We start from the raw sequence: 17,832 nt of genomic DNA, 5'->3' as shown, positions 1-17,832 counted from the left end.
GCCCATCTCCCAAGGGGAGCACTGCTGCCGAGTAACCCTGAGAGGGACTTCCAACAGAACAGGCCAAGCCCGCTCCCGAGTGGCCGTTTCAGGGGCCACATCATCTCTGGCAAGAGCTTCCGAGGCGCAGCTCTCCGGTGGGCTCTTCCCCTGAGAGGACGGGGCTTCCCCAGCAGCGCAGGGGACCTGAGCCTCATGGCATCGCCCGGGACGCATGACTGCTCCACTGGATGGGGCGCTTCAGGAGAACGCCACGTGAAGAGACACCGGGGACAGTGTCTCCTCCCTCCTCTCCCCACAGGGGAAACTGAGGCTCCCGGGACCTGTGTGCGTGGTCCTGCCCCAACCAGGCTAGGCTGGGCCAGGCCAGTCTGCCCACCTGCTGTCCCCAGCGTGCTGTTCACTTCTCCTGGCATGGTCTGTGCGTTGTTTTTGAGCTTGACGGAGCACCCGAAGTCGCCCAGCTTGATGAGCCCAGCGGAGGTGAGGAAGATGTTGGCGCCTGGAAGGAAGTGGGCTGTGACGTGCCATAGCTCCTTTACCTGAGGCCCTGCCACCAGCCCCAGGAGGCCAGGCATGGGCGCTTCGCTGACTGACAAGGCCAGGCACAGATGCTTCTCTGACTGACAGGGGCCAGGCATGGCACTTTGCTGACAGGGACCAGGCACAGACACTTCGCTGACTGACAGGGGCCAGGCACGGGCGCTTCACTGACAGGGGTCAGGCAGGGGCGCGGCAGGGGCGCTTCACTGACTGACAGGGGCCAGGCACAAACACTTCACTGACTGACAGGGCTAGGCACAGGCGCTTCACTGACTGACAGGGGCGAGGCAGGGGCACTTCACTGACTGACAGGGGCCAGGCACGGGCGCTTCCACAGACGCTTCATAACTGACAGGGGCCAGGCAGGGGCGCTTTATTGACTGACAGGGCCAGGCACAGGCGCTTCACTGACTGACAGGGCCAGGCACGGGCGCTTCACTGACTGACAGGGGCCAACCACAGATGCTTCACTGACAGAAGCCAGGCATGGGCGCTTCACTGATTGACAGGGGCCAGGCATGGGCGCTTCACTGACTGACAGGGGCCAGGCAGGGGCACTTCACTGATAGGGGCCAGGCACGGGCGCTTCCACAGATGCTTCATAACTGACAGGGGCCAGGCACAGGCGCTTCACTGACTGACAGGCCAGGCACGGACTCTTCGCTGACCGACAGGGGCCAGGCACGGGTGCTTCACTGACAGGGGCTAGGCATGGGCGCTTCACTGACTGACAGAGGCCACACACAAACGCTTCACTGACTGACAAGGCCAGGCACAGACGCTTCACTGACTGACAGGGGCCAGGCACAGACGCTTCACTGACTGACAGGGGCCAGGCACAGACGCTTCACTGACTGACAGGGCCAGGCACAGACGCTTCGCTGACTGACAGGGGCCAGGCACAGACGCTTCGCTGACTGACAGGGGCCAGGCACGGGCGCTGCACTGACCAGGGTATCGGAGCCTTAGTCACACACACCAGTACAGAGCCGTGAGAACTGAACAGCAGTGCAGAGCACGGAGCCCAAACTGAGCTGAGATATGCGCCCGCTTCCCTCACTGGAAACCCCGGGGGTGCGAGAGCTTGCTGGGGGTCAGGCTCCTGCCCGACGTGTGCAGGCTCCAGTTGTACACCCGGCACCGCCTAGCACTGGGCCCTGAGCGCTGCCAGGGTGAGCCCCTGAGCACCGCCAGTGAGACCCCAGAGCCCAGGCCCCCAGCAAAGAAAAGCCACAGACACTCCATGAAGAGATCAAGGGAGGCCCCGAGATGGAGCCAGCGTTGGGGGCACCACGCGGGCCCTGGGATCTGCCGGGGAAGCCCCTCCCCCAGAGGATGGGGGTCACACACACAGCCCAGGTGCTCATGGTGGCCCTGAGTGAGGGCAGGCATGTTGCACTCCTGGGCCGGACGGTCACTGCCAGGCCACCCCAGTGCTCGGCCCCGATGGCGATGAAGGGAACGTGCTGCCCACTGGCCTGACAGGCCCCTCGGCCCTCCCGCGCAACACCCATGCGCACGCCTCGGAATGCCACAGGAGCAAAGGCACTGTGGAGGCCAAGGGGACAGGGCATCGGGGGGGACGTTGGCCTGGCGTGCAGCTGGCCTGAGCCCTACCAGCAACCCCCCAGCAGGAGTCAGCCCTAAGCGCTGCTGGGTGTGCCCCCAAGCGAGAATAAGAGCAGTAAGACGGACTCCAGGAGGCACCAGCAAAGGGCCCAGGGGCGGAGGGCACTGGTGGGCAGGACTCCAGAGTGGGTGCTCACACCGAGTCTGGGACTGAGCCTGGGCGAGACCCCGGCAGGCGGCGGGCAGACCCCTGGGCTGGGGCACGCAGGGGCAGAGCGCTCTGGTGACAGCAGCTGGCCCCGCACAGGACAGAGCAGAGTTCCCTGCACGGCCACTCCCCTGACCGCGAAACACACAGGGTGGGCACAGGGGTGTCGGGGCAGTGCCCAGTGGGCAGCGGCCTGGGTGTGCCCGCGTGGGAAAGCTGGTGCTGGCCGCGGGGAAGCGTGGGCACGCGGGCTCGTGGTCACCGCGCAGGCTCCCGGGGCAGGAGGCAGGCAGGGGCCGGGCAGGACCGTGAGCGGCTGGCACCCGGCAGAAGTGCACGCTGGGGCAGACCCAGGGCGCCCTGTGCCTCCCACTGCTCAGGAAGGACAAAGCCGGTCATGCGAGAAGAGGAGACACTCGCCTTTGATGTCGCGGTGGACGATGCCGTGCTCGTGGAGGACGTTGATGGCGACGGTGATCTGCTTCGAGTACAGGCGGATGACGTGCTCCTGCAGCCCCAGGCGCGACACCTCCTCCAAGGTGCCCTCGTCGCAGTACTCCATGAAGATGTACATCTCCTCCTGTGGACACACGGCAGCAGGCTCGTGTGCGGGGCACCGGCCCGCAGCCCCGAGGGACCATCGCCACTGGGTCATCCCCTCCGAGCCTGAATTCGTGCGTGTGTGTGTGTGTGTGCGTGCATGTGTGTAAACACTGAAAACCACCAGGATTCAACTTGCCCTGGGGGTCCACACACCATCTCCCCTACGCCTCGGGGGCTTCTTCCCTAGAGGAAGACGAAGGTGTGGCTCCAACTCCTCCTCCGCAATGTCCCTGAGACATGCGTGGACAGGGGCGATGAGCTCTGCACCGGGAGCCCAGGGTCCATCCCTAGCACGGCCCACCAAGCACCACCGAGAGACCCCGGGGCACGGAGCCCAAGCGCTGCCAGGTGTGACCCCCAGACGGAATATCCACGAAAGGCAAACCCAGTCCTTAATAACGCAGCCAAGTGGAGCAATAAAAGGCCGGAATTCAAGAAGGCTGAGGGTCATTCAGAGACGGGTGCGTGGGGCGGTGGGAGACATCCGTGCCCAACACTTAACGTTAACAATCTGACACAAGTGAACAAATGCAACACAGAAAAAAGCAAGATGAAGGACACGGATACAGTTCAGGGCCCAGCGAGTCACTGCAGCGGGGAGGGCATTTGCCTTGCACATGGCCAACACAGGTTCGATCCCTGTATGGGCCTCGAGCACTGCTAGGAATAATTCCTGAGCACAAAGCCAGGGTCACCTCTGAGTATCAGGGGGTGTGGCCCAAAAGCCAAACCAGGAAAGGCACAGAGTTCATCACAAGGGACAGCAAGTGCCAACGGTGTGGCCAGCAGGACAGGGCCCCCGCGTGGAGGGGAGGGAGTGCCGGGCCGCGGTGCGGGCCAAGGCAGGCATGCGTGGGGGAGGGGCTCACCCGGTGCAGCTCCACCCCGAAGTACCGAACCAGGTTGGGATGCTTGATGCCCTCGAAGATCTTCAGCTCGTCGGCCGTCTCCTTGATGGTCTTGTGGTCATTGGGCTGAAAGCGGATCTGCAGGGCGGGGGTCAGTGCTGCCAGCCGCCACGGTGCAGATCCCGGCCCTCCACCCCGCGTGCTCCGCCAGAGGACACGGTCAGCAGCGCTTGCCCGTCTTAGCCTGGGGGGCGCTACAGGCAGGCAAGTGCAGGCGCCTGTGCACGAGTTGCCACCAGGCCCCGACTCAGGGGCGTCTCCCCAGCCGCCACACAGGTCAGCCAGGGCGGGCCTGGGACTGTGGCACAGGTGTCCAGCCCCCGCACCCGTGCTGGGGCGACACCCCGAGAACCACAACCTGGCCTGTTTCCAAGCCCGACCCCAGCCACGAGTGGCTCTCGCGACCCGCATCCCTCCCTGGGGAGCTGGAAGCCGTGCTCCCACTGCTCCTTGCCGCCCCCCCCCCCGCAGTGTCATCCCCGTGCAGCCACCCAAGGCCCCAAAGCACCAAGTTCAGAGTGGGCTGGGGCAGGGGCGGCCTACGGCAGTCCCGGCCAAGTCTCGGGAACGTTGGCGCCCACACCACCAGCACACGCGAAGGGCTCGGGCCCCCCACGCACCTCCTTCATGGCCATCAGCTCGCCGGTGTCCACGCTGATGCACGTGTAGACCTTCCCGTACTGGCCTTCCCCTGCACCAGGACGAGGCCCACGTTAGCCGGGAGGCTGGCGCAGGCCCGACGCCGGGCCCACCCCTGAGGCCTGGGGAGGTTCTCGGAGGGGTGGGGCGGGGCAGCGAGCTCGGCCCACGAGCCCCGTGGGCTGTGTGGCTGGACGGGAGCGGGAGTGACAACCAGGGGCCTGTGTCCAGCTCTCTGCCCCCGTCAGCCGCGGAGGAAGCCTGAGGCTCCCCGAGACTCTGAAGTGCTCCCCTGCCACCTGCCCGGACAGGATCCCAGAACGTTCTGGAAGAATACCCTGCCTAACCAGCCGGGCGACAGAAGGGGCAGAGCAAAGGGGCAGGAACCCCCCCAGACACTCGCCGTCCCAACGTCCCGCCCAGCAACCAGGACCCGAGGACGAAGGCGGGTCCCCCTGGGCCGCGTGCCCACGCCAGCGCCTCACCGATCTTGTTCCCCCTCTGCCACTTGAAGGCCACCTTCCTCAGGCCCACGTGCATGACGTTGTCGTAGGACTTGGGCGTGTCGCAGACCTGGCCGATGATGTTCCTCCTCCGCATCTCGCGGCACCGCTTCTCCTCGAACAGCCGCACCGACTTCTGGATGGCCTCCATGGGGCCTTGCCGCGAGGCGGACTCTGCGGGCAGGACGCGGACGCCACAGGGCCGAGTCACCTTCCGGCACAGGAGGGCTCACGGGGGGCGGGGAGCCGCGGGGCCGTGGCCAGCGGTGCTCAGGGCCTACCCCTGGCCGCCTCTGGATGGCCCCCGGTGGCGCTGGGAACGGAACCCAGGTTGGCATGTGCACAGCAGGCGCCTGGCTGCTGCCCTCCCTTGCACCCCCTAACCCGCCCAACCCTCCCGTCACCCCCTGCCCCAACCCTCCCACCACCCACACCCCCTAACCCTCCCACCACCCACACCCCCTAACCCGCCCATCACCCACACCCCCTAACCCGCCCATCACCCACCCACTCCTAACCTACCACCCCCTCCCACCACCCCTTCCCCATGCTGCCTTCTCCCTCCCAGAGACCGGCCTAGGCCGCGCAGTCCTTGGCTGTCCCCGCCTGCGGCTGTGGTGCTCCCTCAGCCCTGGTGGCTTTGTTCTGGCCCTCACTGCCTCGGGTCTGCCAGCCCGGTTGCCCCCTCAGCGTCCCTCCAGGCCAGTTCACGGCCCGGCCTTTCGGGACACCCTTCAATAGCCAACAGCCACTCGGGCTCAGGCCTCAGTTTGGGGGCAGCGGGTCCCAGCTCTGTCACTTGGTGAGAACGCGCGCGTGCTGGGCGCGGCCTGCAGGGCACGCAGCGACCCCCAGGTCTGCTCTGAGACACAGTGACTCCACTCAGTCCCCCCTACCCCGCCACACACGCAGTCAGCCAGGCGCAGACCCAGGTGACAGCAGCTGCGACAGACGCTGACGGGGTGTGGAAGGAAGTGAACTGAGGACATCGATGGTCACAGGAGGGCCGGAGCGACAGGACCGTGGGGAGGGCGCCTGCCTCACACAAGGCGAACCTGGGTTCGATCCCCAGCACCCCAAAGGGTCCTGAGTACTGCCAGGAGTCGGCCTCGAGCACCACGAGGCCCCACCTGGTGAGACCCCCGGGAACTCGCAGAGGCAGTGCCACTCACGTGCGGCCACGCAGAGGACGCGCGTCCCTCTTACCCTTGGTCTGGCTGAGGAGGGTCCGAAGCTCCCAGCTCCTCCGTGTCGGCGCTCCCGAGTCACCCTTAGGATACGCGGGCTCTGCAGGGGCGGTTTGCACGTGAGGACTCCGGGAAAGGCACTCACTCACCCTCGGGCGACGGCCCCCTGGCCTCTGCTGGGACTGCACGCTCCGGAACTGGGCCCAGCCCCAAATGTTCATCTCCACCAACCTTCTACCAGGACTGGACACTGGAGTCCTCAAAGAAGCCGGCCCGGGACAGCAATACTGACCGCGCTCCCTGCAGCCCGTGTGCACTAGGGAGTCACTCTCCCAGGGCACAGACCCCGTCTTGCTTCCGGGGCCGGGCTCACAGCAACGCGATGCTGTGTGGGGGTCCGCCTGGGGCACCGTGCGGGGTGCAGAGGGGGCAAAGGCGGAGCCCTGGGGACCCTCTGAGCATCTTCCGTGTTTGGTTTCCAAAGCAAGCACCACGCCTGGCGTTACAACAGCACAACGGCGGAGGCCCTGCCGGCCAGCGCCAGGTCCAGGCCACGGCCACAGCGGCCACACGCTGGTCACAAGGAATGACCAGGAGAGGCCGGGTGCTAGTGACCGGCCCGAAGAGGGGCTTTGGCGCCTGCCCGCACGGGCTGCGGCGAGCCCCAGAGCCCTACACGGAGGTTCCAGCAAGAAGGGCCGGGGCAGGGCGCCGGGCACGGGAGGTGGGACCCGGTCCCGGGGTAACCCTGACTGGCCCATGGTCTGGGCTCTCTGGCCAGGGGGCAAACGCTCAGAAAGAAGTTTCTATGTAAAGCCTATCTGAAAACACATGTGAGCACTGGACAGTGAGCACTCTGTATGCAGCCAACTGGGTTCAATCACTAGGTACAGTCCCGAGCCCACAGGAGTGACCCCGAGCCTGAGCTCACCCGGGCACCCGAGTGTGGGCCACAAGCCGACGGGAAACACCGAGACCCTGGCTCAAGCCCCCACAGGAAGGCGGGAGAGCGGGCGGCAGAGTGGAGTGCCCACGCAGCTCCAACAGGCCCCCAAACCGAGCACTGCTGCGGGGCCCCACCCGAGAGGAAAGCGCACAGGGCAGGACCAGGCCAGGGCGAGGCCGGCCCGGGTGCTCACCGTCTCGCTCCTCGGTGGGGCTGGAGTGGCGGCTCAGGGACCGGAAGTGCAGCTCGGCGGCGACGGAAGCCAGGCGGTCATTCTCGGGGACGCTGGAACCCCTGTGGGGGAAGTTTGGAAGGGTGACGGGTTGCGGGGGCCGGGCCGTGCAGGCCGCCGACCCCAGTTTGACCCCCGGGACCTCAGGGAGCGCCCCCGGGCACCGCAAGGAGCGACCCTGAGCACGTAGCAGAGAAACAGACGGAGCTGTCAGAGTGAGGGCAGAAGGACAGGCCGGGGCCTCCCAGAGCAGAGTCGGCGCGGGGCGGGTGGTTGGAGGGGCCTGCGCCCGGAGACCCCGGAGTGTCGGGGGCACGGGCCACCCTGAGGCCGGCCACGCAGCCGCTTATGTCAGCTGCCAACTCGGGGCGAGGCTGCAGGACCAAGGGCGGTGGGGCCGGCCACGCACCGCTGACTGGGGGTGGGGGCAGGTGCCCAGCGAGGCGCGGCTGCAGAAGAACAGAAGGCTCCGGAAAGACGGCGCCCAGAGCCGCCTTCCAGAGGAAAGGAGTGCACCCAGCCCGCGGGGAGTGCTCCAGGAGCTGCCCGGCCCATGTGTCACAGCACGGGGCAGCCCCTGGGCCGTCAGAGGTGGGGACTGGGCCCGGGCCTCTTCTCTCCACAACCGGGCACAGCCCCTGGTGTGTGGATGCTTCCTGTGGCCCTTGCAGGGGCCAAGCCCCCAGACGTAGGGAAGAGCGTGGCCCCACTGACAACGGCCCCAGACTGGGCCCAGACGCGACCCCGAGGCTCTGCCCCTGTCCCTGCGGGCTTCTGTGAGTGCTATGGGGGCAGGGTTACACCTCTGTGCAATCACCCTGGCTGCAGCATTCTTGGCACCACTTGGCAAGGGCCAGGCCCCAGCACCCAGCGTGCTGCAGGCCTGGGGGCTGCCTGCCCAGCCCATGCGGGCGAGGGGCCTCTCTGCTGGGGGGGAGGGGCAGCAGGAAGAGACTGAGCCACCCTGGGCCACCCCTCCCTGGCACCCACAGGAACCGCCCTGGCACACGCTCATTCCAGCTGCACGCAGCCGCCCCTCCTGGTCCCACAGCTGCTCCCCGCACACTTCAGCCCTGCTTCTACCTGCCCAGCCATGGCTCCAAGCCACGAGCTAAGGAGGCGACACCTCGCTCCAGGTACACTCCGGGAGACCTGGGCTGGGCATCACGTGGCCCCCACCTGGGCCTGAAGGTGCCGGTCCAGCTCTCATGCCTTTAGGCCTCACCCCTGCACCCACAGTCCTGCCCCCAGCCTGTCCCTCCCACCTGTCTCTCAGCTCTGCCCTCCTGCACCCCTCACCTCTTCCCCCTCACCCCCGTGCCCTACACCTCTGTGCCCTCACCTCTGCCCCCAACCTGTCCTCCCCCGCATCTCTGCTCCCAACCCCTCACCTCTACTTCCTCACCTGTGCATTCTCACTGTGCCCTCTCACCTCCACCCTTCCTCTTGCCCCCTCACCTCCATCCCCGCACTGCGCTCACACGGTGTTAGGCCCGAGGTGACACAAAGGCATACGAGCTCCCATGTGCCATCAGCTACTCTAGTTGCGACAGTGAAGCTGGAAATGGGCACTGCCGGGTGCTGGGACCAACACATCCCGATGGCTGCTCAGCTCTGACCATCAGGGTGACACGACGGCCAGGAAGGAGACAGGCTCAAGGAGACGGGAGCATGGGCTGGAGAGTCCGGGCTGAGTTCTGAGACCACCGTCACCCTGGGTCAGAGGCCACCATCCCCCACAGGGACTGTCAGCTCAGACTGTCACCCGCCAGCTGTGACCGCTGTGATCCCAGGAGCCAAGAAGCGCTGACACAGCGCAGACACACAGATGCGCCCTGCTCAGGGTGGCACTAGGCAGGGAGTGTCCACGGGACTGTCTGTTCGGCCCCCAGGGAAGGCGCCTGTGAACAGCTGAGGGACCCCTGACCCCTGACACCAGATGCAAAGACAACATGGCCCTGACCGAGGCTGACCGTCTAGTAAGCGTCCTCCACAGAGCAGCAACGACCGTCTAGTCAGTGTCTCCCACAGAGCAGGGACAACTGTTTAGTCAGTGTCCACCACAGTGCAGCAGCAACCATCTAGTCAGTATCCCCCACAGAGCAGGGACAACTGTCTAGTCAGTGTCCCCCACAGTGCAGCGACGACCGGCTAGTCAGTGTCCCCCTCCAGAGCAGCGATGACAGTAGCTCCTGGAACTGCAGCTCTGGGGTTGGGCCAGATGAGGGGATGGGCCCAGTCGGGTACCAGAGTCCCAGTGTGGCAGACACGACGGCCATAACACCCCAGCCAGCCCTGGACAGGGCCACCACACCCGTCCCCGTGGGTGCAGCCTGGACAGGGGCCGTCACGCCCGTCCCCGTGGCCCTGCAGCCTGGACAGGGGCCGTCACGCCCGTCCCCGGGGCCCTGCAGCCTGGACAGGGGCCGTCACGCCCGTCCCCGGGGCCCTGCAGCCTGGACAGGGGCCGTCACGCCCGTCCCCGGGGCCCTGCCGCCAGGACAGCGCGACTACCTGGCGTCATGGGCACTGCTGGTGGGTTTGGGCGCTGCAGAGTCGCTGCCGACGGGGCCAGGGCGCCCGGCGGCGGTGGCGGCGGCAAGGCCGCCGTGGCTCCGCGCATCCGAAGGCACGCTCCGAGTGCTGCGACGAGAAGAGAAGCTTCAGGGCCTCGGAGGGCGGGGGCCAGGCTCTCCGGGCCGAATCACGGGCAGTGCGGTGGCGGGGCGGGACGCTCACGGCACGAAACACAAACTGTGGAGGGCAGAGGCCCCGGCCGCCAGGCCGCACCGACTCGAGGTACACACACAGAAGCCGAGACCAGAGACGGCTCCGGTCTCCACTCGCCAGCCGCCCGGCCCGCGCACGGCCGGCATGGCACACGCCCTCCGGCGCTGGCCCTGGGTCCCTTCTCAAAGGCAGGAAAAGGAACGAGCCCAAAGATGCAAGCAAGCAGCAGCAGCCGGAGGACACGCAAGCCGAGACAGTCCCGGGAGAGCAGGAGTCCGTGCCCGGGCTCGGGACGGTGCGTGGGGGGCGCAGCCACGTGCGGCGGTGGCACTTGGGCCCCGAGTACCTGAATCCCTCTGGAGTCGGGATGACGAGGTGTGGGTTGGGTGGGTCGCTGTGGCAGCGGGGCACCTTCACGGGGCGGGGGCTATTCCGGTGGATGGCTGCGATGAGAAGCAAGAGACAGTGTGTCAGAGGGGCCGAGCCTGGCGACCCCCGAGGGCCTGGGGCGCCCAGCGTGGTGCAGCTGTCCCCCGTGAAAACTGTGCGTGACGCGTCGGGGCCAAACACGTGTCGCATCTCTAAACCCAGGGCCAGGCCCGTCCCAGATGGGAGGGGAAGGGTCACCGGCGGTGCCTGTCGGGGAAAGGAGCCCTCCAGGCCCCATGCCTGCTCAAGGGGGCTCCGGGCAGCAAGGACACAGGACAGGCCCAGCGGGCGGGACTAGCGGCTTCCCCGCGGGAAAGAAGCCGTTCAGTTCCTGCCAACTGGACCAGCAAGCGCAGGGCGGGGAGCCTTAACTCGGCTTTTGCTTTGTTCAGAAGACATTTTCATCTTCTAACTACTGTACTTGAAGATAAATATAAGTAAAATTTTATTACTTATTCAATTTTTGTTTTGTTTTGGGGCCATACCTGGTGGTGCTCAGCAACTACTCCTAGCTCTGCACTCAGGAATCACTCCTGAAGGTGCTCGGGGACCATACAAGATGCCGGGCATAGAACCCTGGTTGGCCACATGGGTACAATTTTAAAACACGACAGCGCTGGGATTTGGCTTTCTGCATCCACAGCACAGCTGATCCGGGACATGCGGTTTCGCCTGCTCTCCCTGGCATGGCTCCCGTCCCTGAGAGTGGCGGCAGCCCTCCTTGGGCCCTCTCTCTGAATGTCACTTTCTCTTTATACGTGAATAGCCTAGTCAGCTCTATCCTAAACAGGCTTTCTTGTAAGTGCAATACCGTCTTCTGGCACGGGACAGACAGAAGGGCCACAGACAGAGAGGGAGGGAAAGCGGAAGGAACATACAAAACAAAAAGCAAGCTAGTATTTGGGGGAAATGCTACTGTGTGTCCCTGGCCCGTGACCTCACTTAGTGCAGCACTAAACCGCAGAGGTCCAAGAGCAACCAAGGAACATAGAAAAACAAAACAAAAAAAATGATTTGGTGAAAATGGCAACTGCCTTCATTTCCACAAGGATCCTGGGAACTAAGGAGGCAAAGTAACTGCCGGGGCCTGAAGGTCGGTCCCAGCTGTGCCCTGGGCACCCATGCCGGCCGGTGTGCAGAGCCAGGCCAAGAGGGCCCCGGCCACTGACCAGTGCTCGGGAGACCCCACTCAGAAAGTCTCACTGCTGGGCTTGGAGAGAAAGGGAGCGGGTAGGGCGCGGGTCCAAGCAGCACCGAGAGCTCCCGCCACAAAGACCAGGGGCTCCTGTTGCGACAGACCCGGAGGGCACACACCGAGCTGCCGGGAGCCCACGCCGCTGTGGAGCACTGCAGACACCGACACGACAGCCGGCTGCCACAGCAGAATCAGACACAGAGAGCGCGCGGGATGGCCCGACACACAGAGCAAAGCTGTGCCCGGCAGGCGGGAGGGAAGGCCGGGCACTGTCAGGGCACAGACGCAGAGGGGACTCGGGGACCCGGGGAAGGAGCCCTGGGGAGGGCCACAGGGGGCGGGGTGCTGTGACTGTGTGAGCAGAGTCGGGGAGCAGAGGCAGCCGCTGCCCTGGTGATGGCAAAAGCCAGCATGCCCTGGGGCCTTTCCCCAGGGGAGAATCCACCGATGTTTCCAGGGAGGGGCTACCTCGCAACAAAATGATCCCCGACGAAATAAAAAGGCTGAAAGAAGAGGTTTTCCCTGAGTGGCCAATCTATGTTCTTAGAAAACGGTCTCAGACGGCCAGAAAGACACAGGACCTGCAATGATGGCCTTCGGCAAACCTGGGTATAGACACAGCACATTTTATGTGGAATCCTCACACCGTTTTGCCAATGTTTGGCAATCGTCTCTTTGCCTAACAGCACTGGGAGAAAAGCCAAACACGTGAATGTGACAGGTAAAGAAGGGGAAAGAAAACCCGGTTTCCGAGTTTCTGCGGATCACCAAGGACCCTGTACTGAAGACCCGGGTCTGACAAAGTGGCCGCTTACACCTCACTTCCTTTCCTGTAACTGAAACTTCTTCAGCCAGCGAAGCTTTCATTTCAGGGGACTTAGTCCACCGGAAAAAGGCGTTGCTGTCATTTACTATTTGAAGAGCAGGGGAACACGCAGCCCTTCCCTGATACACATTTGCCTGAACAGCTTCTGCCCCGCGGCGCTGAGCCTGGACTTGGGGAACAGGACAGGCAGGCAGAGCCCCCGCCTTGGCGCAGGGGGGAGAATGCAATATGGAGGCTCCAGGGATGAAGCTGGCGGGAGAGGGCTCCACGGCGGGCGCTCAGGCGTCACACGAGGGGCGCCAGGTTCAACCCACGGCTACACATGGTCCCCAGAGGACCACTGAAGGCAACCCCAAGGGACCAGGAGAAGCCCCTGATGGCTCCAGGTCAGACCCACACACCCCAAACTGAGAAGAGAGGAATAAAGTCGGAGAGCCATGATTTCCACAGCTGGCTGAGACCAAATCAACCCCTGCAACAATGACCGAAAAAAAGGGTTTCGGCTCTTGGGCCATACCCAGTGATGCTCGGTGCTCGGGGCCACTCCTGGCAGTGTCTGGGGGACAGCTGGGATGCCAGGGGTTGAGCCCAGCTGGCCACACGCTAGCAAGCACCCTACCCGATGGACTTCTGCTCTGGCCCAACAACAAAATTGCAATTAAAGAGAACAAGTGCTGCTTGCTTTTCAGTGACAGAAATCAGAAAGGCTGGGAGTGGGGAGGAGGGGGCTTCCGAACCCCGCCACCCTCCCCGCCAGCCCCGCCCTCTCCTGGTCTCTCTTCTGAGCGAAGGCTCAAGGGCAGGAAAGGGATGAGACACGGCCCGAGCACCTCGGCTCTTCCCGCACCAGAGACCGGCGCGCTGCTCTTGGCACACCCCGCACTCGAGGGCCCACCAGCCGCGTCCCCGGCAGCAGCCTCACTGTGGCATTCCACAGGACAGCGACGGGACCAGGCGCTCGCCTTACCCAAGTACAAACCTGTGACGGGGCTGTGTGGCTTTCCTATGACGTGGCCGATGCATTCATTCATCAAAGCTTGTAAACTCTAGGTAGGAGCCAGAGAAACGGGAGAAGGGAGATGGGGTTTACGTGGTCTCAACGGCAAAAGGCTTCAAAGTTTACAACGAGTGTCACTCAAAATAGAGATTCCTAAGTAGACGCAAACAGCATCAAATCTCCTTAAGGGAGCGATGCTGCCGTCTCACTGTCTGCAGGTTAACATCACTGCGCTCCGCTCCCTTCTGGGAGTCTCCCTGGGCTGACGGAATTTACTGCAGTGACAGTGAGACCTGGCAAATGCGCTGAAGTGGAACAGCCAGGCGTGAAGCAGTCATCCGACAAGTGTCAGCTTCACGGCCCCCCGCACCCTGCTGCGGACGGAAAGAGCAGAGCTGCCACCTGCTCTCCACAGGCTCCCCGTCGCAGACCAGAATAACGCGCCAACTAAACTGACACCAAGAAACCAAATCCCGTCTCATCAGCAAGCGGCAGCGATCTGCTTATTACTGAATGAAAAGAGAACGAACCACCACCGAGCCCATCAGCGAGTCCGTACCAAGAAGTCATCCTCGGGCAGAGCGGAAATGAAGGCGGGCTCGATGGCCTGCAGGAAGTCGAAGCCTTGCGTTGCCCACCTGTGACGGGAGAAAGTTCAATGGTCACGACCCCGACCCCGAGGCAGAGCAGCTGCAGTTTTTGTCAGTGCAATGCTGGGAAATCTGGCTGGGAAACTGCCACCTGGGGAAAACACACGCGTAGGAGAGACGGGACACAAAGAATCTGTCACGTGCTGCTGTGGGGGACAAACAGCTCTAGTGAAGGAACCTGACGCAGGGCAAATGTTTTCCATTTATAGGAGACGACAGAAAGACTGTCAGGAAGACCTGTCAGGGAGAAAAAAATAAATGTCTTCCAAGAGTTACAGCCTTTTTCTTTTTTTAGTTTTTGGACCACACCTGGAAGTGCTCAGGGCTCACCCCCGTGCCTAGAGATGACTCCTGGCAGGTCAGGGATGGAAGCCAGGTCGGCTGCATTCGAGGGAAGCACCCTCTCTACCTCTGCACTCTGGCCAGAGTAATGAGTCTTCTGTACAAGTAATTTCGTTTATACATACATATATATATATATATATATACACATATATATATATTTATATATTATCACCAAGGATTTCAAAATGTACCCTCTTGTCATCTGTCCGTAAGTTCCACATGAAACACAAGCAGTGGCCTTTCTGGGCCCACGGGGAAAGAAGCACCGGGGCGGGGTCATTACCTGGGCCGGGTGCCTCTCCCGCTCTCACATTTGGTCAGCACGTAATTCATCCACTTGCGGGCAAAGCTGATGTACTTGTCTCCGATCTTCTGCCGGAACTCTCCAGACATCAGACGGACCACTTCCTTGTGGTACTGCACGGAAGGATTTATTAATGTTAAGGAGACCGGCATCCGAGCATCGTGATGCCGCAGCAAGGCAGTCCCCGCGCCACCAGCAGGGACCAGAGACAGAAGCTGAGCCACAGACACCCAGGGGAAACTGCTCTGCTGCTGAAAAAGACGAGACTGCGGCACCCTGAACAGAAACAGAGGCTCCTGTGGTGCTGGTGTGTACGTGAACACTGACGGCCTCACGCCTGCGCGGAGCGTGGCGTTTAGCAGAACAACCGGTACCAGTGAGACCAACTGTCAGGTTCAGGGGGAGCGTGTATGTGTGTACACGTGTGTGCCTGTGTGCATGTATGTGTATGTGTTTGTGGCTACATGTGTGCGTGTGTGTGCTTACTCAGCCAGAGGGTCTTTCTGCTGGTGGGAGTGCTGACAATGAACACACATTGAAGCATGAAGCCAAACCGTGAAATTCCGGAATACTGTTCACCAAAGGGGAAAATGTCATTTTTCTGAAAATGAAACAAGTTTCTCCTTTTCCTGCAGTGCCCGGGTGAGCCTGCCTTCACGTGTGCCCGTGCCAGCGAGCGGGGGCGCCCCGTGGTGCGTCAGTGAGCTGAGGTGCCTCAGCAGGGCACCGGGCCTGTGGCCTGAGGGGGGACGGGCCCGATCCCGCACCAACCTCAAACCCGAAGTTGTAGCCCTGGATCATGGCCTCGCGGTGGTACTGCTGCAGCGTGGCCGACTCCGCCTCATCCCCCTCAGCGTCGAACTCGGCCGTGAACATGTGGTCCACGCAGTCGATGGCGGCGCTGATGCGCGCACACAGCTCCAGCGCGTCGTTCTGCAAAGGCCACGGCCTGTCAGCACCCGAGGGCCCTCGCCCTCAGCCCCAGCAGGCCAGAGCCTGTCCCCTGTGGTCGCCACACCTAGGACTACGGGTCACACGAGCCGATGCCCGAGCCAAGAAAAACCCGGCACAGAATTCTCAGCCCCCGAGTATTTCCAGGCCACCTCCACAGCGGAACCACAGCGGAACTGGGCGAAGGTGCCGGCCGGCCCTGGCAGGGGAGGCTCTGCCAAGCGCTGCGGCCATGGCTGTTCCAAGCACGGGGTCTGGTGCCTGTGCAGCTAACAGAGCGAACGAAGCTCTTCTTGACATAGTCGGTCCTCGGCCGGCAGTGCTCAGCTGTGCCCTCTGAATCACTCCTGCGGGGCCCAGGGAACCGGGGTCCCGTGTGGCCCTGTGCCATCTCCCTGACCCCGGGTGAGTTCCTGAAACACCGGCACTAGCTACCTGAGAAAGACACTCACCCAGGGACCAGCTCTGTCCCTCCCCTGCTACACTCACAGTCCGTCCCTGCTCCATGGCCACCCTTTCCCAGGGCGGCCTACAGGCCTGGGACACTCTGGGCACAGGGAGCTGCGTGGGCGTCAGACGGAGGGCACGGGAGGGGCTGGGGGTCTGCCGGCCGTACCTTCAGCTGCTGCAGGCCCTTGGCGATGACCGGCTGGCTGGACGTCTGCTCCTGGTGCAGGGGCAGGAGGCCCTCGCTGGCCTGCTGGAAGGCCTTCCTCTGCATGTTGAGGTGGGCGGACTGCAGGACCACCAGCAGCAGCTGCTCCACCTGGGCGGGGGCGGGGAACACGGCGCGGCTCAGCACAGGCCCCGCTCCCGCTCCCCGCCAGCAGGGGCAGTGTGAAGGGACCCGCACGAGTGCCCCAGGCACCCCCACACCCCCGCAGGAGGAGACTGAGGGAGGGCACGGCTCACGCCGGAAGAAGGCTGACCAGCCACAGACCACTCTCAGCGGGGCCAGGGGCCAGCAGGGGCAAAGGCGAGGCAGAGCCAGGCACACACGCGCCTCCGGGCACAGTCCCGGCCAGTCCCGGGCGACAGGATCACGCAGCCCTGACCCTGCGCCCTGGCACTGAGCCCCAGAGCACTGCCTAAGAGGGTTCCCCCTGAACCCCCCATCATCGGGCACTAGGACCACAAACAACTCGGGTGCTGGGGGAGGAGGGAGGCAGAGGGAAGTGCAGGGCCGTCTGCTAGGCTGCTCAGCTGCTGGAGACCAGGCGCGTTGCAGCATGACCGGTGGCGGCAAGTGGGAGGCAGGAAGGGGGCCGGGTGTGAGGGGCCACACACACTCAGTAGGATGCGCCTCACAACTTTAAAGAGAAAGTTCTAGAACCAGCCGGGGCCTTCCAATGGCAGGTGGATGATGGAAAAAGCAAGCTAACAGCAGCGGAGCAGAGGCGGGAGCACTGCTCCTGCAGGCCCGGGCTCCGGAATGGGGACAGAAGACAGTGTCCAGGGCCCCAGCACCATGCGCCACACTCCCGGCGCTGCCTGTGGCCGAGTGCTCAAGGCTGGAATCCGCCATGAGCCCCCAAGGTCCCCACCGCTAAGGGCTGTGAAACGGGGAAACGAAGCCGCCAGCCGCTGCTGGTGCGAATGGGCGGAAACCCAGGGCGGGGAGTTTGGGGGAAGGAGCTGCTGGCCGTGACTGTGACGGTGCGGGACAGGCCCTCCGGGGCCACCACACACCTGCATGCTCCTCAGCGTGTCCACGGTCTCCACCTGGGGCACCACTTTGACGGGCTGCGCCTCCCAGGCGGCCCAGCTGTCGTGGTCACTGTGCTTGGTCAGCAGCAGGTAGGCCAGGTCCAGGTCGTCCGAGTCCTTCTTGCAGTCCTTCCCTGCCGCGGCATTCAGCAGCTGCAGGATGATGCTCTTCTCCGCGCACGCGTGGGGCACGAAGGCGTGCAGGCCCTCCAGGCCGAGGACCTGCACCTGAGAGAGTGGCCGCCTGAGCCAGGAGCGCCTCGGGCGCCCGAGGCAGGCAGCAGGGGTGGGCAGGGAGGAGCACGGCGGGCACGGCCCCCTGGGGAGGCCCTGGGAGGGGCACGGGCTTCACCCCGCACC

The 17,832-nt window shown here is 63.9% G+C and overlaps 1 protein-coding gene across 2 annotated transcripts in view; it reads right to left on the bottom strand.

Annotated features, from left to right (window-relative positions):
• MAP3K4 (mitogen-activated protein kinase kinase kinase 4) overlaps nucleotides 1-17,832 on the bottom strand; it is a 71,279-nt gene that overhangs the window by 2,323 nt on the left and 51,124 nt on the right. Inside the window, exons 10-24 of one of the 2 annotated variants that reach the window (XM_055134356.1) lie at nucleotides 17,455-17,700; nucleotides 16,382-16,531; nucleotides 15,586-15,747; nucleotides 14,794-14,927; nucleotides 14,075-14,153; nucleotides 13,498-13,564; nucleotides 10,415-10,511; nucleotides 9,853-9,981; nucleotides 7,300-7,400; nucleotides 6,180-6,260; nucleotides 4,956-5,147; nucleotides 4,452-4,522; nucleotides 3,793-3,909; nucleotides 2,741-2,900; nucleotides 380-502 (exon numbers count right to left, since the gene is read on the bottom strand). In XM_055134356.1, coding sequence (XP_054990331.1) covers nucleotides 380-502; nucleotides 2,741-2,900; nucleotides 3,793-3,909; nucleotides 4,452-4,522; nucleotides 4,956-5,147; nucleotides 6,180-6,260; nucleotides 7,300-7,400; nucleotides 9,853-9,981; nucleotides 10,415-10,511; nucleotides 13,498-13,564; nucleotides 14,075-14,153; nucleotides 14,794-14,927; nucleotides 15,586-15,747; nucleotides 16,382-16,531; nucleotides 17,455-17,700 — 1,909 coding nt within the window. The remainder of the gene's footprint in view (nucleotides 1-379; nucleotides 503-2,740; nucleotides 2,901-3,792; nucleotides 3,910-4,451; nucleotides 4,523-4,955; nucleotides 5,148-6,179; nucleotides 6,261-7,299; nucleotides 7,401-9,852; nucleotides 9,982-10,414; nucleotides 10,512-13,497; nucleotides 13,565-14,074; nucleotides 14,154-14,793; nucleotides 14,928-15,585; nucleotides 15,748-16,381; nucleotides 16,532-17,454; nucleotides 17,701-17,832) is intronic. The other variant, XM_055134357.1, reaches the window with a different exon arrangement.

This window comes from Sorex araneus, chromosome 4 (genome assembly GCF_027595985.1).
Source record: "Sorex araneus isolate mSorAra2 chromosome 4, mSorAra2.pri, whole genome shotgun sequence".
In the NCBI taxonomy this organism is placed as follows: Eukaryota; Metazoa; Chordata; class Mammalia; order Eulipotyphla; family Soricidae; genus Sorex; species Sorex araneus.
This window is presented reverse-complemented; position numbering and strand designations above follow the sequence as displayed.